This window comes from Culex pipiens, chromosome 2 (genome assembly GCF_016801865.2).
Source record: "Culex pipiens pallens isolate TS chromosome 2, TS_CPP_V2, whole genome shotgun sequence".
In the NCBI taxonomy this organism is placed as follows: domain Eukaryota; kingdom Metazoa; phylum Arthropoda; class Insecta; order Diptera; family Culicidae; genus Culex; species Culex pipiens.
In genome coordinates this window covers 107,332,775-107,357,767 of record NC_068938.1, presented here as the reverse complement: position 1 = coordinate 107,357,767, position 24,993 = coordinate 107,332,775, and the positions used below count along the sequence as shown (strand labels likewise).

Sequence of the window (24,993 nt, the reverse complement as noted above, 5' to 3'; positions counted from 1 at the left end):
CATTAAAACGCGTTTTTCTCGGAACGTCAAAATGGCGGGTGCGACAAGATAGCACGACGACGTCGATATTTTGAACATTTTATTAGAGTTTAACTAATTTATTTATTTTATTTAATAGTTGAAAAAACTTTTTTCTTTATTAAAATACAGTCGACTCTCTGGTTGTCAATATCCAAGAGACCCTCGAGGAAGAGAAGCATCAGTTTACAGAACGCTGCAGAATGAAGACTCGATTGAAATTTGTTTTTTCTTACTAACCAGCTATGGAAGAGAATCATGGCAACGTCCAGCAAACAAAAACAAAGAAATGTCAAACTCCCTTCAAAGCTTCGATTCTCAAAGAACAATGTCCACGCAAGCCATGAGAAAGTGAAATTATTGACAACCGAAATAGATGTTTAAACCAAATTGAATCCAAGGGACCGTCGAGGAAGAGATCCTTCAGCCAGAGAGTCGACTGTATATCATTCACAAATTCTTCAATAGATTGCTGTTATCCAAAATAAACTTTGCTGACGAAATTGTTAGAGTTTGAAAAAGCTCAAATGACTGAATGAAAAATGCATTTTTCTACAAAATTAGATAAATCATGGTTATGTTACATCGAGCAAACTGTAGATGGAATCTTTGTGAAAATACATCAAATTTCACTTATTTTTTTTAAGTTTAGTAAGTTGTTCAAAACTGTTAAATATCTGTTGTAACTGATAATTTCATTAAAAACATATTATACTGGCCATGTTCACAAAAATGTCCCATATGCAAAACGGCATGTTTGTCCCATACATTAGGTTACGTGTTAAGGTTTTGCGAAAAAATCTGGATTCCTCCCGATACTTTGTTTATTTGAAGCAATCTACGGTCAGGGCCAGTATACAACTCTTCAAATCATAACAAATCTTGAATTTAATTGGTTTCAGCGCTTGAAGTCATTACTTTGTTGAACATATTCACTCCTGGAATGAATCAAAGATTGTTTACATCTGTAAGAAAAAAGTGATTCAAATTTTTGGACCTCTTCTAAAACAGGAAGTAAAAGAAAAAAATGCCGGCTGCCGGTTGATATATCAATTAAAAATTCACAAAACCAGCATGAAACGATAATTGCAATGTGATTCTTTTCGATAAAAGGGCTATAAAGTTATACTCTTCTGCACTAAATGGGTTCTAAAAAGTTGAACTTTCGTGTACTTATATCGAAAAGTAATACTTTTCAAAAAAAATTAAACTTAATTAATAGATAGACTTGTCCTAAAATTTCAGCTCAAACTTTTCATTTGGCCGTCACAATCATATCGTCGCCGTCGTGCTAACTTATCGTACGTGCATTTTGAGCCAAATTGAGTTAAGAACGCCATTATGTGCAAAATGCCTCACCTTTTGACCTTCACAGATATCCAAAATTCGATTTCAATCCTGAGATATTCAACGAAATCCGAAAAATATTCCGTGCATTTTGTCACTTTACATATAAAAGTAGTTTCAATCTTGTCGTGCTATCTTGTAACTCTCTGAAAATTGATGTAAGTGCGACAACTGGCCAAAGGGATTTCAGGCCAGAACGCGTTTGACGCACGTACAAGTTAGACTACCGTAAACATTTGTAATTGTAATTTTTATTTATTCAAGGTCAAACATTTTTCTCGGAACGTCGAAGTGGCGGGTGCGACAAGATAGCACGACGACGTCGATGTTGTCCCAAAATACTACCTTCTGTCTCCCAGACCCAGTCGGCCTGGTTTCTAGATGAAAAATGTGTAATCACGCCTTCTATCGAATGGGGAAGTAAAACTTTAGTGCCGGCCTTAGTTGTTGCTAGGCTGTAAAGTCTTTTCGGCTCCGGTGGAATCGCTGGTGACGGTTGGACTTGCAATCCTAAGGTTATCAGTTCGAATCCAGGGATGAAAGGTTCCTTGGAGTAAAAAGCCTTCAGACTCCTTCGAGCAGAAACATGCAATAGAGCCCACAAAAGAACTCGGAGTTGTTAATGATGATGGTGTGTTTTTGGTTCAATCAAAAACGTCAATGTTCAATGTCAAACATTTGAACACGCTTTCGTGAAATGTTAAATAAATATATTCCTTGATAAATACCTCAATTGCGCTGTTCTGTATTTGTTTTACCCAAAACACATTTTATGAATGGTTTATCGGTTTCTCTTATCAGCTAAACTGGCTCGTGAAACTAGCATAATCATGTTGATACCCTTTGATTGGATTTATATTGTCATATTACACGCTTGACAACACTCTTATCTGGAACCATACCTATTTACAAGCTCTTATCATTTCTCAAGTCCGGGACCGTGGTGTAGGGGTAAGCGTGGTTGCCTCTCACCCAGTCGGCTTGGGTTCGATTCCAGACGGTCCCGGTGGCATTTTTCGAGACGAGATTTGTCTGACCACGCCTTCCGTCGGATGGGGAAGTAAATGTTGGCCCCGGTCTAACCCAAAGGGCTAGGTCGTTAGCTCAGTCCAGGTGTAGGAGTCGTCTCCCTGGGTCCTGTCTTGGTGGAGTCGCTGGTAGGCAGTTGGACTAACAATCCAAAGGTCGTCAGTTCGAATCCCGGGGTAGATGGAAGCTTAGGTGTAAAAAGTGGTTTGCAATTGTCTCAACAATCAAGCCTTCGAACACTTAGTTTCGAGTAGGAATCTCGCAATCGAGAACGCTAAGGCAATGCTGTAGAGCGAATAATTTTGATTTTTATCATTTCCCAAAAAATGAGCAACAGGTATAAATGAGCAGTCAGGCTCCAGATTACCTTAATTCACAAGTAGTCCAGCGCAGTGTTCAAACATGAACCCAACGTACGATCGTGAAACCAAAGTTTGGAGTGGCCCACATCAACCTCCGATCCTGAATCCGGAGGCCAGCTTCGGCCAGACGCTGTTCGCCATGATGGGCCTCAACCCGGACAAGGTGATCCAGATCGACGTGGATACGGGACGGTCAATGACCTGCGGTGAGATGCGGCTGCGGGCGATCCGTGCGGCGCAGAATCTGATGGCGCTGAGACTTGGCCAAGGCGATATGGTCTCGATGGCTTGTGCCAACAGTGAGAATCTGGTGCCGATGGCTCTGGGACTGCTGATCAACGGGATGCCGTTCAATCCGTTGGCTCCGGGGTACGGGTTGGACGATATGGCTCACATGATGGAGATTACCCAGCCCAAGTTGGTGTTTTGTGATGCGAACAACTACGAGTTGACCATGAAGGCGGTTGAGTTATCGGTCAAGATCAAACCGCTGATTTATGTGTTCGAGAGTGATATGGAAAACGTAAACAAGGCTGAAGATCTGCTGAAGGAAACGGGGCGTGAACAGCTGTTTTTGTAAGTAATCACTCTTTGTTTGGCAAGTCATTAGTGAAGATAACCGTTTGTCAAATTTCAGACCACCTTATCTTGGAGACTCACGGAAACAGCTTGGAATTGTGATGTGCTCATCAGGGACGACAGGCCTTCCCAAAGGAGTGTGTCTCAACCATGCTCAGCTGATAGCAATTTCTGCAACTTTGTTAGGGTTCAAGTTTGAGTGCATGTTGAACTTTAGTCCCATATACTGGTCATCGGGATTGTTTACAATGCTAACGAGTTTACTTGCCTGTAGTACGAGGTTAGTCACGAGAAGTCCATTTAATGCAGATTTGTGCTTTGACCTGTTGGAAAAGTACCCGGTTGACCTCATATACACGCCACCATCGTACGCAAACATGCTGATTGTACACCCTCGACTAAAGAGCGTGAATTGGACACACATGAAGGTGTGGGTCTTTGGAGGTAGTTTCTTATCTCCTAAGGTTCGAGACTCCATTGCTGCTAAACTACCGAATGGAGTGACGACGAATTATTATGGAAATTCTGAGATTGGAGGATTTGCAGGCGACCTCGTGAAGCAGAAACCGCATTCAGTGGGAACATTGCTGACTAATATCAAAGCAAAGGTTGTTGATGATGATGGTGAAGTATTAAGCAATGGTGAACAGGGTGAGCTGCTGGTGAAATTCTGCGAAGACTTCTCCGGATATTACAACAACTCAAAAGCTAGTGCCGAAAGCGTAGACGCTGATGGTTGGTTCCGGACGGGAGATATTGCATACTTTGACGAGGAGGGATTCCTGTTTTTGGTTGATCGTAAGAAGGATCTGCTTAAATATCGGAACTATCAGATTGCTCCGGCGGATTTGGAGGGCCTTATCGGTAAGATCGATGGGGTTGCTCAGGTGTGTGTGGTTGGACTGCCAGATGAAGATGAATCGTCCGATAAGGTTACAGCGGTTGTAGTTAAGGCCGATGGAAGTAACCTCACTGAGGAAAAATTGTTGGAAATTGTACATGGAACAGTTGCGGACTACAAAAAGCTGAGAGGAGGTGTTTACTTTGTGTCGGAAATTCCACTTACTTCAACAGGCAAACCGCTCAGGAGGAAGCTGAGAAACGATTTAATAGAAAGATTGAAAATGTAATCACCAGTTGATTCGATATCGCAAGTACCAAATAAAGTTTACACAAGTATTAGTTTTGAAACTGTGGTTTTATTTGCTGCATTAAATTATCTCTAACCTTTCTTCGCAGTGGTTTTCCAGCAGAAGAAAGAGGGATTTCCGACACGAAGTAAACACCTCCCCTCAACTTTTTGTAGTCTGCCACTGTACTATGCACGATTTCTATTACTTTTTCCTTAGTTAGGTTACTACCACCAGTCTTAACGATTACGGCCGTTGTCAAATCAGACACTCCATCTTCATCCAGTAATCCAACCACTGCAACGTCTTTAACTCCATCGATCTTTCCGATCAGTGCCTCCATTTCCGCCGGAGCAATCTGATAGTTTTGATACGTTAGTAAATCCTTCTTACGATCCACCAAAAACAGGAATCCTTCATCGTCGAAATATGCAATATCTCCCGTTCGGAACCAGCCTTCGGCGTCAACGCATTCAACGCTGGCTTCTGGGTTATTGTAATAACCAGAAAAGTCTTGACTGAATTTTACCACCACCTCACCTTGCTCTCCATTACAAAGATTGTTACCATTGTCGTCAACGATTTTAGCTTTGACATTCGCCATCAATGTCCCAACAGACAATGGTTTTTGCTTCATAATGTCTGTGGCAAATCCTCCAATCTCAGTGTTGCCATACCCGTTCATGGTTCTTCCATTCGGTAGAAGAGCAGCGATGGGGTCTCGAATCTTTGCTGGTAGGAAGCTTCCACTAAAGGCCCACAGTTTGATGCTTGAGAAGTCGACAGTCTTCAGTCGAGGATGAATCAACAGTATATTTGCGTACGACGGTGGTGTGAAAATGTAGTCCACTGGATACTTTTCCAGCAAATCAAAGCACAAATCTGCACTGAAAGGACTTCTTGTGATTAGCCTTGTGGTGCAATTCAGGAGCGACATGATCATAGTGTAAAAACCGGACACCCAAAACAAGTAACTGAAATTAAGATAGTAATTGAACTTGACTGTTGCAAACATTCCTCCAGCGATTGAGATAAGTTGAGCGTGGGAGACGCACACTCCTTTCGGGAAGCCTGTTGTTCCAGACGAACATATTACTACTCCAAGTTGCTTTCGCGAATCTCCGAGATAAGGCGGACTGAAATTGCAAAATCGTTATCTTTTTGAAACAAACTTCAAAGAGTTAACAACTTACGAGAACATCAGTTCGCGACCCGTTTCCTTCAGCAGATCTTCAGCCTTGTTAACATTCATCGATTCACACTCAAACACGTACACAAGCGGTTTGTTCTTCACCACCAAATCAACCGCCCTCATTGTTAACTCGTAGTTACTCACATCACAAAACACCAACTTGGGCTGGGTAATCTCCATCATGTGAGCCACATCGTCCAGCCCAAACTCCGGAGACAACGAGTTGAACGGCATCCCGTTGATCAGCAGTCCCAGAACCATCGGCACCAGATTCTCACTGTTGGCACAAGCCATCGATACCATGTCTCCTTTGCCAAGTCCCAACGCCGTCAGATTCTGCGCCGCACGGATCGCTCGCAGTCGCATCTCACCGCAGGTCATTGACCTTCCCGTGTCAACGTCGATCTGGATCACCCTGTCCGGGTTGAGACTCAGTATGGCGAGCAGCGTCTGACCGAAGCTTGCTTCCGGGTTCAGGATCGAGGGCTTGTGTGGACCACTCCATACTTTGGTTTCGCGGTCGTACGTTGAGCCCATATTTGAACTAGGTGAAACACTTTTTATGAATGAATGGAAGCAACAAGTTGATAACGCATTTATATTATGGCCGAAGATAAGTGGATCGTCTTCAGTGTTTTTAAAGCTTTTGAGTACTTTTGAAGTGTGTCAACGTGATGATTCTTGGTTTGTATTTGAACTGTAGATGCTAGGAGCTTGTCAAACTAAGTGTTTGGTTTGTTGTAATGATACAGCAAAGTACAAGACCAAAGTTCAAACTTTATGAGGAAACGGATACAATTTTAAGCTACTTCATATTGACAAACTGATGCTTTTGGTGTTGTGATATTTTTGATAGTGTATTTGTTTACGTTCACCATATCACTCTCAAACACATAAATCATCGGTTTGATCTTCCCCGATAACTCAAATTCCTGCATGGTCAAGTCGTAGTTGTTTGGATCACAGAACACCAACTTAAGCTGGGTCATATCCATCATGTGAGCCATATCATCCAACCCATACCTGGGGGCCATCGGGTTAAACGGCATCCCGTTGATATCTCCCAAGAATCATCGACACCACACCCAAAGTTAAAGAACGAGGGGATTGTCCTCACGAAAAGAAACGTGAGGAAAGTGCTATTTTGCAAGAGTATAGTCCTCTTGCGTGTTCATTCGTTCATTGAAACAGTTCATCCTATTGAGTGGCTTATATGGACAAATGACCGTCACTTAGTCACCGAACCATCGTGGCCCATACGGCAATGGCACGGTTCAAAATGCCTAAGGCCTTGGGTTCGAGTCTCGGTACCGGTACTTTTTTTTATCGATAGATGATCTTTTTTGAAGATGAGCCCATGAGTAAAGTACTCTCGGTAATTTCGGGATATATCCTCTCCGTACGCACACAGTGCCATTTTACTTCCGAATCGTGTTCTTTATCCTCTCGTATGCCGATGCCCAGTTCTGGGTGCAGGTTCTCTCTTGCCAAGTCCCCGTCACCGTCAAATTCCGCGCGGCACGGATCACTCTTATCTGCATCTCACCGCAGGTCTTCGACCTTCCCGTGTCTACGTCGATCTGGATCACCTTGTTCGGGTTTAGACTTATCATGGCAGGCAGCGTTTGGCCAAAGCTGACCTCCGGGTTCAGGATCGAGGGGGTTGTTGAGCTCATATTTGAACTCTGTGAGGAATCAATGAAAAGAAGTTACAGCTCGATGCGGTGCGTATGGCACGAGATAATAACTCTCTCACGGAGATATGATCGAAGATAAGTAGATCACAATGCGTGTTCCACAGCTCTGAGCATATTTTGAAGTGTCTCGACGTGTTTATTCTGCAAGCCGAGACTGTAATAATGACTATCATACTTATACTTTCATACTTATCAGAGGCTATCAGAGATAACGAATGAGATTTTTTAACCCTGTTGCCAATGCTCAATGGACTTAAATTAGGGAAAACCTGTTACTCAAGTCGTTAAACAAAACGTGCTTTGGTTTTATTTGAATTAGGAACCCGAGCAGACAGCAATCACTTGGGAATAACATTTTTTGATATTGGAAAATACTAGGCCAATAACATGTTATGTTATTTATAACAAGATTTTTTATTCGTCGATATAATTTTGTTGTTATTGGATTGTTGTTGTAATAACAGACTCATAACACTTTAAGTTATTCTGCGAATAAATCTTTGTTATTATTTTATGTTATTTTAACAACTAATCCGATAATCCCAATAACAGTTGGCGTTATTCTTCCATAGCAAAAAAAAGTTATTCCAAAGTTGTTTTGGCTTTCAACCAATATCAGACCAATAACAAATTTCGTTATGATAACATAAACTGTTATTAAACTCTTATGCAAGAATGGATTTTTCAAGAAAATTACTTAACACTTTTTGTTATTTTAACAGTATTTGTTATTGGAATGACATGAATTTTGTTATTACCGTCTGCCCGGAAACATTATTTCATAAGACTTAACTCTTTTGCCGCCCACAAATCAACATATGAGTGATTCTCTAAAGTAGTTTCGATGTTTAGTTTATTGTAAGTTTAAGTTAGTTTTAGGTTAGTTTACGTTTTCTTAACATTTTTTTTCCACATTGTACCTAATGTTACAAAAATGATAAATCATATACTTTTAAAGTTATGAAAATGAACAGTTTTTAAAACACGAAAAGCAAACTAAAGCAGAAGAGCAACAGCTAACCACTTATTATGTAAACCTAATGTAATTATTATAAGAAAGATTCAATAAATTATATTTAATTAAAAAAAAAATTAAAGTAGTTTTGATTTTTTTTAAGATCTCTATTTTTGTTTTTTTAAGGAATGTTTGTCCACCGACAAAATGGGAATGTGAATATTTGAAAATCTGTATCATAAAAAGGGGCTTTTCTGATGGATTGTAGGATGGAGTTGTAGGTTATATGATTAAGACTTTTCATCATATATAGGTGCTCAAAAAAAATCTTTACTTGACGTAGTCCTTTGCAAATATTTTTTGAAGTTTATGTCCCTCGACTCTGACCAAAATCAAGGTAGTGGAGCAAGAGAATATGTATTGAAATAACAAGCCATGGTTTCAAAATTTCGGGACCCGTGGTGTAGGGGTAAGCTTGGTTGCCTCTCACCCAGTCGGCCTGGGTTAGATCCCAGAAGGTCCCGGTGGCATTTTTCTAGACGAGATTTGTCTGACCACGCCTTCCGTCGGATGGGGAAGTAAATGTTTGCCCCGATCTAACCTAAAGGGTTAGGTAGATAACTTAGTCCAGGTGTAGGAGTCGTCTCCCTGGGTCCTGTCTCTGGGTCCTGTCTCGGAGGAGTCGGTGGTAGGCAGTTGAACTCATAATCGTCAAAGTTCGTCAGTTTGAATCCTGGGGTGGATGGAAGCTTAGGTGTAAAAAGAGGTTTGCAATTGCCTCAACAATCAAACCATCGGACACCTAGTTTCAAGTAGGAATCTCGTAATCGAGAACGCCAAGGCAATGCTGTAAAGCGAATAATTTGAGTTTTGATTTTGGTTTCAAAACTTGGATAAACAAAGTTTTATAAAAGGCTTCATCCATAAAGTACGTCACGCTAAAATCTGCCAAAATTTACCCCCTCCCCCCCACGCTTTTTCTATACTTACAACACGCAATGTCACACTTGCTCAGACCCCCCCTCCCCCCCCCCCCCTAGAGCGTGACATACTTTATGGATGACGCCAAATGCATTTTTCACTAGTTTTGTTGTTTTGCAATCGTTTGGTTTCAAAATATATAATTATAAAAGAATAATTTTTTTCTTGCGAAAAAAACTATTTGCGGTATACGGGTATGACCTAACCTTAACAACTACAAACAACATTCGCTGTCATCACCAAGTCACCGCTTGACACTGCCAGAGCGCCGCGGGAAAAGTTACACTTTGCACGCAGTCAATTATCGTTTTTATCGAACGGCCACGTGTCATTCTTCCGCGCTGTAAACGACCTAAGGCTGCGAGAAAAAATGCATCGCATTCTGAATCGGTTCACTGAAATAGACTAGATTTTTTTAGTTGGTGCACTTTTTATGAACCCGCAAAGGTCAAACGGGATGTGGTTGCACAGTGTGATAGAAAAAGAATGTGAGACACTTTTGCTAATATTTGATTTGATAATTAAAGAAAAAAATGCTAAAGCTGAAGAATAATGTGGAAATACCTCTACCACGTTTAAATGCTCATGAAATTTTAAAATTTATTTTGGATCATTTGTAATTTAAATTTAAGTCAAAGTTTAAATAAACATTTTCCTTTAACCCAATGCAGCTCACTTGACCCACGAAAATGACGTGAGGCCAAAAAAAATGCACAAACAGCAAACATGGCCTGCGGATCACCGCACAGTTTGCCCGTTGGTGGCGTCATTCATTGCCCCCACTTTTTTGTACTTTTTATTTTCAACCCACCGGGCTAACCGGAAATGCCTTTTGTTCCTGATTTTCCGCATTCCGCCTGTGGCACGGGCAGTTAGTGCAGCAATTTTTGTGCGGGAGGCTGCATGGCTAAAATGGCCAGTTTGGTTTGCTTGCGTGCTGATGGGCTAGTTGAGCGCGAAATAAAAATAACGGATCTAAAATAGGGGGAGGGAGTTCAACGAAACGGGGGGCGATGCGCCCTTCGAACTTATCTTGACACTGGCCTGCGGGGTGGTGTGACATTTCCAGTTGGTTTGAGATTAGGAGAGGTATTGGTTTTCTTTCTTTAAAAGTTGACAAACATGATGTTTTCCAAGAACTTGATTTTTTTGGTTTCAATATAAATTATATGTCCAAAAGTTTTGGTCAAAATCAATGCAACGTATTTTTGTTTATTATATTTACAATAAAACATTGAAAATTCGTCAAGCATGGTGAAACAAACTTTTTGGGGGTTGGTGTAGGGGTGACTTTGAGTCAAAGTTGCTTTGACCAAGTAACAGCATTTTCAGTGTTGTAGAAATATCATACTTAAAGTTCTCAGCGAATACAATCATCATTCTCGAAATTCAATCTCCCAACTTTCGCTGCCTTTCTTTCCGTCGCGAGCATCTCAACACCATAAAATGCCGGTATCTATCTCTATGTTGACATTCTCTTTTTCTCTTTCATTCCCACATTCACAATCATCCCCCCTCAACAGAACGTGCCCATAAAACAAAATTTGCCTGTTTTGGAGAAAACAAAAAAATCTTCAGTGAGTGTGAAAAGAGAAGGAGTGGTAGAAAAAGAATGCTCATAGAGAAACATGGTCAAAACATCTGTCGCCAAGTTATGATTTTGCCTTCCTTACTGAGGTAAGGCTATAATCCTGCTCTAAAAATGAACTTCGTATAAAAACGTCGTAGACCCACCTTCATGTATACATATCGACTCAGAATCGAAAACTGAACAAATGTCTGTGTGTATGTGTGTGTGTATGTATGTATGTGACCAACAAACTAGCTCATGTTTCTCGGCACTGGCTGAACCGATTTGACCCGAACTTGTTGCATTCGACTTGGTTTAGGGTCCCATAGATCGAGTTTTATACAGATTGAAGTTTCGATAAGTAGTTCAAAAGTTATGTATAAAAATGTGTTTTCACATATATTTGGATCTCACTTAACTGTATGTAAACTATGTCCAGGTCCATCATCCGACCCATCGTTGGTTAGGTTATCAAAAGACCTTTCCAACGAGTCTAAAACATTGAAGATCTGGCAACCCTGTCTCGAGATATGGCCACTTAAGTGATATTGATGTACTTTTTTGAAGCCGGATCTCACTTAAATGTATGTAAACTAGGTCCGGATCTACCATCCGACCCATTGTTGGTTAGGTTATCAAAATACCTTTCCAACGAGTCTAAAACATTGAACATCTGGCAACCCTGTCTCGTGATATGGCCACTTAAGTGATATTGATGTACTTTTTTGAAGCCGGATCTCACTTAAATGTATGTAAACTATGTCCGGCACCATTATCCGATCCAACGTTGGTTAGGTTATCAAAAGACCTTTCCAACGAGTCCAAAACATTGAAGATCTGGCAACCCTGTCTCGAGATATGGCCTTTTAAGTGATACTGATGTACTTTTTTGAAGCCGGATCTCACTTAAATGTCTGTAAACTATGTCGTATCCACTATCCGTCCTATTGTTGTTTAGGTTATCAAAAGACCTTTCCAACGAGTGCAAAACATTGAAGATTTGGCAACCCTGTCTCGAGATATGGCCACTTAAATGATATTGATGTACTTTTTTGAAGCTGGATCTCACTTAAATGTATGTAAACTAGGTCCGGATCTACCATCCGACCCATTGTTGGTTAGGTTATCAAAATACCTTTCCAACGAGTCTAAAACATTGAACATCTGGCAACCCTGTCTCGTGATATGGCCACTTAAGTGATATTGATGTACTTTTTTGAAGCCGGATCTCACTTAAATGTATGTAAACTATGTCCGGCTCCATTATCCGACCCATCGTTGGTTAGGTTATCAAAAGACCTTTCCAACGAGTCTAAAACATTGAAGATCTGGCAACCCTGTCTCGAGATATGGCCACTTAAGTGATATTGATGTACTTTTTTGAAGCCGGATCTCACTTAAATGTATGTAAACTAGGTCCGGATCTACCATCCGACCCATTGTTGGTTAGGTTATCAAAATACCTTTCCAACGAGTCTAAAACATTGAACATCTGGCAACCCTGTCTCGTGATATGGCCACTTAAGTGATATTGATGTACTTTTTTGAAGCCGGATCTCACTTAAATGTATGTAAACTATGTCCGGCACCATTATCCGATCCAACGTTGGTTAGGTTATCAAAAGACCTTTCCAACGAGTCCAAAACATTGAAGATCTGGCAACCCTGTCTCGAGATATGGCCTTTTAAGTGATACTGATGTACTTTTTTGAAGCCGGATCTCACTTAAATGTCTGTAAACTATGTCGTATCCACTATCCGTCCTATTGTTGTTTAGGTTATCAAAAGACCTTTCCAACGAGTGCAAAACATTGAAGATTTGGCAACCCTGTCTCGAGATATGGCCACTTAAATGATATTGATGTACTTTTTTGAAGCCGGATCTCACTTAAATGTATGTAAACTAGGTCCGGATCTACCATCCGACCCATTGTTGGTTAGGTTATCAAAATACCTTTCCAACGAGTCTAAAACATTGAACATCTGGCAACCCTGTCTCGTGATATGGCCACTTAAGTGATATTGATGTACTTTTTTGAAGCCGGATCTCACTTAAATGTATGTAAACTATGTCCGGCTCCATTATCCGATCCAACGTTGTTTAGGTTATCAAAAGACCTTTCCAACGAGTGCAAAACATTGAAGATTTGGCAACCCTGTCTCGAGATATGGCCACTTAAATGATATTGATGTACTTTTTTGAAGCCGGATCTCACTTAAATGTATGTAAACTATGTCCGGCACCATTATCCGATCCAACGTTGGTTAGGTTATCAAAAGACCTTTCCAACGAGTCCAAAACATTGAACATCTGGCAACCCTGTCTCGTGATATGAGCATGAGCATGAGAGACCACCCATGGTTGTCCTTCTCCGTTGCTGAACAGGACCATAATATCCCATCAGCACAACCGGTCACACGCTTCAACGATCAAATGATGTTTCCCTTATCAACAGCATGCATGAATGCGCTGAAAAGATAAAACATCACGATCATCAAAACTAGAGCCGGTGCGAATAGGAAACAGTCATTGGCCACCAACGGCGCCCGCCATGTCAGTTTGTAGATCTCGAGGGAACGGGACGGGAATGTTAGTTAGCACAGGCTGCTACCAAGGGTGGGTTCTATACGATATCCACACCCCCGCGTGTGCCGGAAAACTACTTCTACTTGGGATTTTGTTAGTGGGTAAGGGTAATGGCCAGGATTCAACATAGAGGATGATGATGCGACCCAATAATCAATAAATTTTGTTTAATGGTGTGATGTATTATGCATTCTCAAGGCAATCAGTCGGAGCATGCGGATGAGACTATTCCCGGTTATTTGGTGTTAAGTTTAGCATAAATGATTCAATCTTAGACAGCCGGCTGTGGAAAGATAGAATCAAAATTGTGTGTAATTAAAAGGTGAAATATTATACTCAGCGTAACACATTTACGTAGAGTTGACCTGAGACTATTTATACTTTTAAGTTTTTATAAGATGAGCGACCAATTAATTACTGATGAGTTATGAGTTATCTGAAGGACTTGAACAATCGCGTTGAAACAATATTTGTCACCGTGCTTTACGAGCTATAATGCTAAAAGGTGATTTCGCGGGAAACGAAAGGTCAAATATAATTTATATTATGCTAACGCAGTTAAAAACGAATCTTCCCATGAAACAATCGCGAATCATAGAACAAAGAAACCCGACTGACTAACGAGAAAGACGATCGCGATATTTGAACTTTACAATCTAACTAAGAAGAAAAAAAGCCACGTCAATAGAAAGGAATAGACAAACATACAGGTGACCACAAAACGGACTGCCTCGACTGTCATCGTGACAACCAGAGCAAGCCGCACATTCACACACACACACACACGCACACACTCACCCGACAAAATCACCGACGACGAACGACGCGAAAAAAAACATGCAACCCGACGGACAGGCATCGCAAAACGGACTGGCTCAACTGTCATTTTTTCAACCAGAGCCAGCCGCACCTTCACACACACACGCACGCACTCACCCGACAAAATCACCGACGACGAACGACACGAAAAAAAACATGCGACCCGACGGACAGGCATCGCAAAACGGACTGGCTCAACTGTCATTTTTCAACCAGAGCCAGCCGCACCTTCACACACACACGCGCGCACTCACCCGACAAACTCACCGACGACGAACGACGCGAAAAAAACATGCGACCTGACGGACAGGCATCGCAAAACGGACTGGCTCAACTGTCATTTTTCAACCAGAGCCAGCCGCACCTTCACACACACACGCACGCACTCACCCGACAAACTCACCGACGACGAACGACGCGAAAAAAACATGCGACCTGACGGACAGGCATCGCAAAACGGACTGGCTCAATTGTCATTTTTCAACCAGAGCCAGCCGCACCTTCACACACACACACGCACGCACTCACCCGACATAATCACCGACGACGAACGACGCGAAAAAAACATGCGACCTGACGGACAGGCATCGCAAAACGGACTGGCTCAACTGTCATTTTTCAACCAGAGCCAGCCGCACCTTCACACACACACACGCACGCACTCACCCGACAAAATCACCGACGACGAACGACGCGAAAAAAAACATGCGACCTGACGGACAGGCATCGCAAAACGGACTGGCTCAACTGTCATTTTTTCAACCAGAGCCAGCCGCACCTTCACACACACACACGCACGCACTCACCCGACATAATCACCGACGACGAACGACGCGAAAAAAACATGCGACCTGACGGACAGGCATCGCAAAACGGACTGGCTCAATTGTCATTTTTCAACCAGAGCCAGCCGCACCTTCACACACACACACGCACGCACTCACCCGACATAATCACCGACGACGAACGACGCGAAAAAAACATGCGACCTGACGGACAGGCATCGCAAAACGGACTGGCTCAACTGTCATTTTTCAACCAGAGCCAGCCGCACCTTCACACACACACACGCACGCACTCACCCGACATAATCACCGACGACGAACGACGCGAAAAAAACATGCGACCTGACGGACAGGCATCGCAAAACGCACTGGCTCAATTGTCATTTTTCAACCAGAGCCAGCCGCACCTTCACACACACACACGCACGCACTCACCCGACATAATCACCGACGACGAACGACGCGAAAAAAACATGCGACCTGACGGACAGGCATCGCAAAACGGACTGGCTCAACTGTCATTTTTCAACCAGAGCCAGCCGCACCTTCACACACACACACGCACGCACTCACCCGACATAATCACCGACGACGAACGACGCGAAAAAAACATGCGACCTGACGGACAGGCATCGCAAAACGGACTGGTTCAACTGTCATTTTTTCAACCAGAGCCAGCCGCACCTTCACACACACACACGCACGCACTCACCCGACATAATCACCCACGACGAACGACGCGAAAAAAACATGCGACCTGACGGACAGGCATCGCAAAACGGACTGGCTCAACTGTCATTTTTCAACCAGAGCCAGCCGCACCTTCACACACACACACGCACGCACTCACCCGACATAATCACCGACGACGAACGACGCGAAAAAAACATGCGACCTGACGGACAGGCATCGCAAAACGGACTGGCTCAACTGTCATTTTTCAACCAGAGCCAGCCGCACCTTCACACACACACACGCACGCACTCACCCGACATAATCACCGACGACGAACGACGCGAAAAAAACATGCGACCTGACGGACAGGCATCGCAAAACGGACTGGCTCAACTGTCATTTTTCAACCAGAGCCAGCCGCACCTTCACACACACACACGCACGCACTCACCCGACATAATCACCGACGACGAACGACGCGAAAAAAACATGCGACCTGACGGACAGGCATCGCAAAACGGACTGGCTCAACTGTCATTTTTCAACCAGAGCCAGCCGCACCTTCACACACACACGCACGCACTCACCCGACAAACTCACCGACGACGAACGACGCGAAAAAAACATGCAACCTGACGGACAGGCATCGCAAAACGGACTGGCTCAATTGTCATTTTTCAACCAGAGCCAGCCGCACCTTCACACACACACACGCACGCACTCACCCGACATAATCACCGACGACGAACGACGCGAAAAAAACATGCGACCTGACGGACAGGCATCGCAAAACGGACTGGCTCAACTGTCATTTTTCAACCAGAGCCAGCCGCACCTTCACACACACACACGCACGCACTCACCCGACATAATCACCGACGACGAACGACGCGAAAAAAACATGCGACCTGACGGACAGGCATCGCAAAACGCACTGGCTCAATTGTCATTTTTCAACCAGAGCCAGCCGCACCTTCACACACACACACGCACGCACTCACCCGACATAATCACCGACGACGAACGACGCGAAAAAAACATGCGACCTGACGGACAGGCATCGCAAAACGGACTGGCTCAACTGTCATTTTTCAACCAGAGCCAGCCGCACCTTCACACACACACACGCACGCACTCACCCGACATAATCACCGACGACGAACGACGCGAAAAAAACATGCGACCTGACGGACAGGCATCGCAAAACGGACTGGTTCAACTGTCATTTTTTCAACCAGAGCCAGCCGCACCTTCACACACACACACGCACGCACTCACCCGACATAATCACCCACGACGAACGACGCGAAAAAAACATGCGACCTGACGGACAGGCATCGCAAAACGGACTGGCTCAACTGTCATTTTTCAACCAGAGCCAGCCGCACCTTCACACACACACACGCACGCACTCACCCGACATAATCACCGACGACGAACGACGCGAAAAAAACATGCGACCTGACGGACAGGCATCGCAAAACGGACTGGCTCAACTGTCATTTTTCAACCAGAGCCAGCCGCACCTTCACACACACACACGCACGCACTCACCCGACATAATCACCGACGACGAACGACGCGAAAAAAACATGCGACCTGACGGACAGGCATCGCAAAACGGACTGGCTCAACTGTCATTTTTCAACCAGAGCCAGCCGCACCTTCACACACACACACGCACGCACTCACCCGACATAATCACCGACGACGAACGACGCGAAAAAAACATGCGACCTGACGGACAGGCATCGCAAAACGGACTGGCTCAACTGTCATTTTTCAACCAGAGCCAGCCGCACCTTCACACACACACGCACGCACTCACCCGACATAATCACCGACGACGAACGACGCGAAAAAAACATGCGACCTGACGGACAGGCATCGCAAAACGGACTGGCTCAATTGTCATTTTTCAACCAGAGCCAGCCGCACCTTCACACACACACACGCACGCACTCACCCGACATAATCACCGACGACGAACGACGCGAAAAAAACATGCGACCTGACGGACAGGCATCGCAAAACGGACTGGCTCAACTGTCATTTTTCAACCAGAGCCAGCCGCACCTTCACACACACACACGCACGCACTCACCCGACATAATCACCGACGACGAACGACGCGAAAAAAACATGCGACCTGACGGACAGGCATCGCAAAACGGACTGGCTCAACTGTCATTTTTTCAACCAGAGCCAGCCGCACCTTCACACACACACACGCACGCACTCACCCGACATAATCACCGACGACGAACGACGCGAAAAAAACATGCGACCTGACGGACAGGCATCGCAAAACGGACTGGCTCAACTGTCATTTTTCAACCAGAGCCAGCCGCACCTTCACACACACACACGCACGCACTCACCCGACATAATCACCGACGACGAACGACGCGAAAAAAACATGCGACCTGACGGACAGGCATCGCAAAACGGACTGGCTCAACTGTCATTTTTCAACCAGAGCCAGCCGCACCTTCACACACACACACGCACGCACTCACCCGACATAATCACCGACGACGAACGACGCGAAAAAAACATGCGACCTGACGGACAGGCATCGCAAAACGGACTGGCTCAATTGTCATTTTTCAACCAGAGCCAGCCGCACCTTCACACACACACACGCACGCACTCACCCGACATAATCACCGACGACGAACGACGCGAAAAAAACATGCGACCTGACGGACAGGCATCGCAAAACGGACTGGCTCAACTGTCATTTTTCAACCAGAGCCAGCCGCACCTTCACACACACACACGCACGCACTCACCCGACATAATCACCGACGACGAACGACGCGAAAAAAACATGCGACCTGACGGACAGGCATCGCAAAACGGACTGGCTCAACTGTCATTTTTCAACCAGAGCCAGCCGCACCTTCACACACACACACGCACGCACTCACCCGACATAATCACCGACGACGAACGACGCGAAAAAAACATGCGACCTGACGGACAGGCATCGCAAAACGGACTGGCTCAATTGTCATTTTTCAACCAGAGCCAGCCGCACCTTCACACACACACACGCACGCACTCACCCGACATAATCACCGACGACGAACGACGCGAAAAAAACATGCGACCTGACGGACAGGCATCGCAAAACGGACTGGCTCAACTGTCATTTTTCAACCAGAGCCAGCCGCACCTTCACACACACACACGCACGCACTCACCCGACATAATCACCGACGACGAACGACGCGAAAAAAACATGCGACCTGACGGACAGGCATCGCAAAACGGACTGGCTCAACTGTCATTTTTCAACCAGAGCCAGCCGCACCTTCACACACACACACGCACGCACTCACCCGACATAATCACCGACGACGAACGACGCGAAAAAAACATGCGACCTGACGGACAGGCATCGCAAAACGGACTGGCTCAATTGTCATTTTTCAACCAGAGCCAGCCGCACCTTCACACACACACACGCACGCACTCACCCGACATAATCACCGACGACGAACGACGCGAAAAAAACATGCGACCTGACGGACAGGCATCGCAAAACGGACTGGCTCAATTGTCATTTTTCAACCAGAGCCAGCCGCACCTTCACACACACACACGCACGCACTCACCCGACATAATCACCGACGACGAACGACGCGAAAAAAACATGCGACCTGACGGACAGGCATCGCAAAACGGACTGGCTCAACTGTCATTTTTCAACCAGAGCCAGCCGCACCTTCACACACACACACGCACGCACTCACCCGACATAATCACCGACGACGAACGACGCGAAAAAAACATGCGACCTGACGGACAGGCATCGCAAAACGGACTGGCTCAACTGTCATTTTTTCAACCAGAGCCAGCCGCACCTTCACACACACACACGCACGCACTCACCCGACATAATCACCGACGACGAACGACGCGAAAAAAACATGCGACCTGACGGACAGGCATCGCAAAACGGACTGGCTCAATTGTCATTTTTCAACCAGAGCCAGCCGCACCTTCACACACACACACGCACGCACTCACCCGACATAATCACCGACGACGAACGACGCGAAAAAAACATGCGACCTGACGGACAGGCATCGCAAAACGGACTGGCTCAATTGTCATTTTTCAACCAGAGCCAGCCGCACCTTCACACACACACACGCACGCACTCACCCGACATAATCACCGACGACGAACGACGCGAAAAAAACATGCGACCTGACGGACAGGCATCGCAAAACGGACTGGCTCAACTGTCATTTTTCAACCAGAGCCAGCCGCACCTTCACACACACACACGCACGCACTCACCCGACATAATCACCGACGACGAACGACGCGAAAAAAACATGCGACCTGACGGACAGGCATCGCAAAACGGACTGGCTCAACTGTCATTTTTCAACCAGAGCCAGCCGCACCTTCACACACACACACGCACGCACTCACCCGACATAATCACCGACGACGAACGACGCGAAAAAAACATGCGACCTGACGGACAGGCATCGCAAAACGGACTGGCTCAATTGTCATTTTTCAACCAGAGCCAGCCGCACCTTCACACACACACACGCACGCACTCACCCGACATAATCACCGACGACGAACGACGCGAAAAAAACATGCGACCTGACGGACAGGCATCGCAAAACGGACTGGCTCAATTGTCATTTTTCAACCAGAGCCAGCCGCACCTTCACACACACACACGCACGCACTCACCCGACATAATCACCGACGACGAACGACGCGAAAAAAACATGCGACCTGACGGACAGGCATCGCAAAACGGACTGGCTCAACTGTCATTTTTCAACCAGAGCCAGCCGCACCTTCACACACACACACGCACGCACTCACCCGACATAATCACCGACGACGAACGACGCGAAAAAAACATGCGACCTGACGGACAGGCATCGCAAAACGGACTGGCTCAACTGTCATTTTTCAACCAGAGCCAGCCGCACCTTCACACACACACACGCACGCACTCACCCGACATAATCACCGACGACGAACGACGCGAAAAAAACATGCGACCTGACGGACAGGCATCGCAAAACGGACTGGCTCAACTGTCATTTTTCAACCAGAGCCAGCCGCACCTTCACACACACACACGCACGCACTCACCCGACATAATCACCGACGACGAACGACGCGAAAAAAACATGCGACCTGACGGACAGGCATCGCAAAACGGACTGGCTCAACTGTCATTTTTCAACCAGAGCCAGCCGCACCTTCACACACACACACGCACGCACTCACCCGACATAATCACCGACGACGAACGACGCGAAAAAAACATGCGACCTGACGGACAGGCATCGCAAAACGGACTGGCTCAACTGTCATTTTTCAACCAGAGCCAGCCGCACCTTCACACACACACACGCACGCACTCACCCGACATAATCACCGACGACGAACGACGCGAAAAAAACATGCGACCTGACGGACAGGCATCGCAAAACGGACTGGCTCAATTGTCATTTTTCAACCAGAGCCAGCCGCACCTTCACACACACACACGCACGCACTCACCCGACATAATCACCGACGACGAACGACGCGAAAAAAACATGCGACCTGACGGACAGGCATCGCAAAACGGACTGGCTCAATTGTCATTTTTCAACCAGAGCCAGCCGCACCTTCACACACACACACGCACGCACTCACCCGACATAATCACCGACGACGAACGACGCGAAAAAAACATGCGACCTGACGGACAGGCATCGCAAAACGGACTGGCTCAACTGTCATTTTTCAACCAGAGCCAGCCGCACCTTCACACACACACACGCACGCACTCACCCGACATAATCACCGACGACGAACGACGCGAAAAAAACATGCGACCTGACGGACAGGCATCGCAAAACGGACTGGCTCAACTGTCATTTTTCAACCAGAGCCAGCCGCACCTTCACACACACACACGCACGCACTCACCCGACATAATCACCGACGACGAACGACGCGAAAAAAACATGCGACCTGACGGACAGGCATCGCAAAACGGACTGGCTCAACTGTCATTTTTCAACCAGAGCCAGCCGCACCTTCACACACACACACGCACGCACTCACCCGACATAATCACCGACGACGAACGACGCGAAAAAAACATGCGACCTGACGGACAGGCATCGCAAAACGGACTGGCTCAATTGTCATTTTTCAACCAGAGCCAGCCGCACCTTCACACACACACACGCACGCACTCACCCGACATAATCACCGACGACGAACGACGCGAAAAAAACATGCGACCTGACGGACAGGCATCGCAAAACGGACTGGCTCAACTGTCATTTTTCAACCAGAGCCAGCCGCACCTTCACACACACACACGCACGCACTCACCCGACATAATCACCGACGACGAACGACGCGAAAAAAACATGCGACCTGACGGACAGGCATCGCAAAACGGACTGGCTCAACTGTCATTTTTCAACCAGAGCCAGCCGCACCTTCACACACACACACGCACGCACTCACCCGACATAATCACCGACGACGAACGACGCGAAAAAAACATGCGACCTGACGGACAGGCATCGCAAAACGGACTGGCTCAACTGTCATTTTTCAACCAGAGCCAGCCGCACCTTCACACACACACACGCACGCACTCACCCGACATAATCACCGACGACGAACGACGCGAAAAAAACATGCGACCTGACGGACAGGCATCGCAAAACGGACTGGCTCAATTGTCATTTTTCAACCAGAGCCAGCCGCACCTTCACACACACACACGCACGCACTCACCCGACATAATCACCGACGACGAACGACGCGAAAAAAACATGCGACCTGACGGACAGGCATCGCAAAACGGACTGGCTCAACTGTCATTTTTCAACCAGAGCCAGCCGCACCTTCACACACACACACGCACGCACTCACCCGACATAATCACCGACGACGAACGACGCGAAAAAAACATGCGACCTGACGGACAGGCATCGCAAAACGGACTGGCTCAACTGTCATTTTTCAACCAGAGCCAGCCGCACCTTCACACACACACACGCACGCACTCACCCGACATAATCACCGACGACGAACGACGCGAAAAAAACATGCGACCTGACGGACAGGCATCGCAAAACGGACTGGCTCAACTGTCATTTTTCAACCAGAGCCAGCCGCACCTTCACACACACACACGCACGCACTCACCCGACATAATCACCGACGACGAACGACGCGAAAAAAACATGCGACCTGACGGACAGGCATCGCAAAACGGACTGGCTCAACTGTCATTTTTCAACCAGAGCCAGCCGCACCTTCACACACACACACGCACGCACTCACCCGACATAATCACCGACGACGAACGACGCGAAAAAAACATGCGACCTGACGGACAGGCATCGCAAAACGGACTGGCTCAACTGTCATTTTTCAACCAGAGCCAGCCGCACCTTCACACACACACACGCACGCACTCACCCGACATAATCACCGACGACGAACGACGCGAAAAAAACATGCGACCTGACGGACAGGCATCGCAAAACGGACTGGCTCAACTGTCATTTTTCAACCAGAGCCAGCCGCACCTTCACACACACACACGCACGCACTCACCCGACATAATCACCGACGACGAACGACGCGAAAAAAACATGCGACCTGACGGACAGGCATCGCAAAACGGACTGGCTCAATTGTCATTTTTCAACCAGAGCCAGCCGCACCTTCACACACACACACGCACGCACTCACCCGACATAATCACCGACGACGAACGACGCGAAAAAAACATGCGACCTGACGGACAGGCATCGCAAAACGGACTGGCTCAACTGTCATTTTTCAACCAGAGCCAGCCGCACCTTCACACACACACACGCACGCACTCACCCGACATAATCACCGACGACGAACGACGCGAAAAAAACATGCGACCTGACGGACAGGCATCGCAAAACGGACTGGCTCAATTGTCATTTTTCAACCAGAGCCAGCCGCACCTTCACACACACACACGCACGCACTCACCCGACATAATCACCGACGACGAACGACGCGAAAAAAACATGCGACCTGACGGACAGGCATCGCAAAACGGACTGGCTCAATTGTCATTTTTCAACCAGAGCCAGCCGCACCTTCACACACACACACGCACGCACTCACCCGACATAATCACCGACGACGAACGACGCGAAAAAAACATGCGACCTGACGGACAGGCATCGCAAAACGGACTGGCTCAATTGTCATTTTTCAACCAGAGCCAGCCGCACCTTCACACACACACACGCACGCACTCACCCGACATAATCACCGACGACGAACGACGCGAAAAAAACATGCGACCTGACGGACAGGCATCGCAAAACGGACTGGCTCAATTGTCATTTTTCAACCAGAGCCAGCCGCACCTTCACACACACACACGCACGCACTCACCCGACATAATCACCGACGACGAACGACGCGAAAAAAACATGCGACCTGACGGACAGGCATCGCAAAACGGACTGGCTCAATTGTCATTTTTCAACCAGAGCCAGCCGCACCTTCACACACACACACGCACGCACTCACCCGACATAATCACCGACGACGAACGACGCGAAAAAAACATGCGACCTGACGGACAGGCATCGCAAAACGGACTGGCTCAATTGTCATTTTTCAACCAGAGCCAGCCGCACCTTCACACACACACACGCACGCACTCACCCGACATAATCACCGACGACGAACGACGCGAAAAAAACATGCGACCTGACGGACAGGCATCGCAAAACGGACTGGCTCAATTGTCATTTTTCAACCAGAGCCAGCCGCACCTTCACACACACACACGCACGCACTCACCCGACATAATCACCGACGACGAACGACGCGAAAAAAACATGCGACCTGACGGACAGGCATCGCAAAACGGACTGGCTCAATTGTCATTTTTCAACCAGAGCCAGCCGCACCTTCACACACACACACGCACGCACTCACCCGACATAATCACCGACGACGAACGACGCGAAAAAAACATGCGACCTGACGGACAGGCATCGCAAAACGGACTGGCTCAATTGTCATTTTTCAACCAGAGCCAGCCGCACCTTCACACACACACACGCACGCACTCACCCGACATAATCACCGACGACGAACGACGCGAAAAAAACATGCGACCTGACGGACAGGCATCGCAAAACGGACTGGCTCAATTGTCATTTTTCAACCAGAGCCAGCCGCACCTTCACACACACA

General features: G+C 46.5%; 2 protein-coding genes across 2 annotated transcripts; one reads left to right on the top strand and one right to left on the bottom strand.

The window, feature by feature from the left end:
- Window positions 1-2,664: 2,664 nt before the first annotated feature.
- Window positions 2,665-4,526, top strand: LOC120414769 (probable 4-coumarate--CoA ligase 3). Its single transcript, XM_039576082.2, has 2 exons — window positions 2,665-3,332; window positions 3,394-4,526. The coding sequence occupies exons 1-2, from the start codon at window positions 2,797-2,799 to the stop codon at window positions 4,463-4,465; spliced, it is 1,608 nt and encodes a 535-aa protein (XP_039432016.1). The 5' UTR covers window positions 2,665-2,796; the 3' UTR covers window positions 4,466-4,526.
- LOC120414768 (uncharacterized) lies at window positions 4,377-6,239 on the bottom strand. The gene is made up of 2 exons (XM_039576081.2): window positions 5,659-6,239; window positions 4,377-5,601 (listed from the first exon to the last, which is right to left on the bottom strand). The coding sequence occupies exons 1-2, from the start codon at window positions 6,192-6,194 to the stop codon at window positions 4,515-4,517; spliced, it is 1,623 nt and encodes a 540-aa protein (XP_039432015.1). The 5' UTR covers window positions 6,195-6,239; the 3' UTR covers window positions 4,377-4,514.
- Between the last annotated feature and the right edge of the window lie 18,754 nt (window positions 6,240-24,993).

Coding starts and splice junctions, on each gene's coding strand:
- LOC120414768 (XM_039576081.2), bottom strand. CDS start 6,194: ATGGGCTCAACGTACGACCGCGAAACCAAAGTATGGAGTGGTCCACAC. Junction 5,602..5,658: donor GGTCGCGAACTGATGTTCTC/GTAAGTTGTTAA, acceptor TTGCAATTTCAG/TCCGCCTTATCTCGGAGATT.
- LOC120414769 (XM_039576082.2), top strand. CDS start 2,797: ATGAACCCAACGTACGATCGTGAAACCAAAGTTTGGAGTGGCCCACAT. Junction 3,333..3,393: donor GGGCGTGAACAGCTGTTTTT/GTAAGTAATCAC, acceptor GTCAAATTTCAG/ACCACCTTATCTTGGAGACT.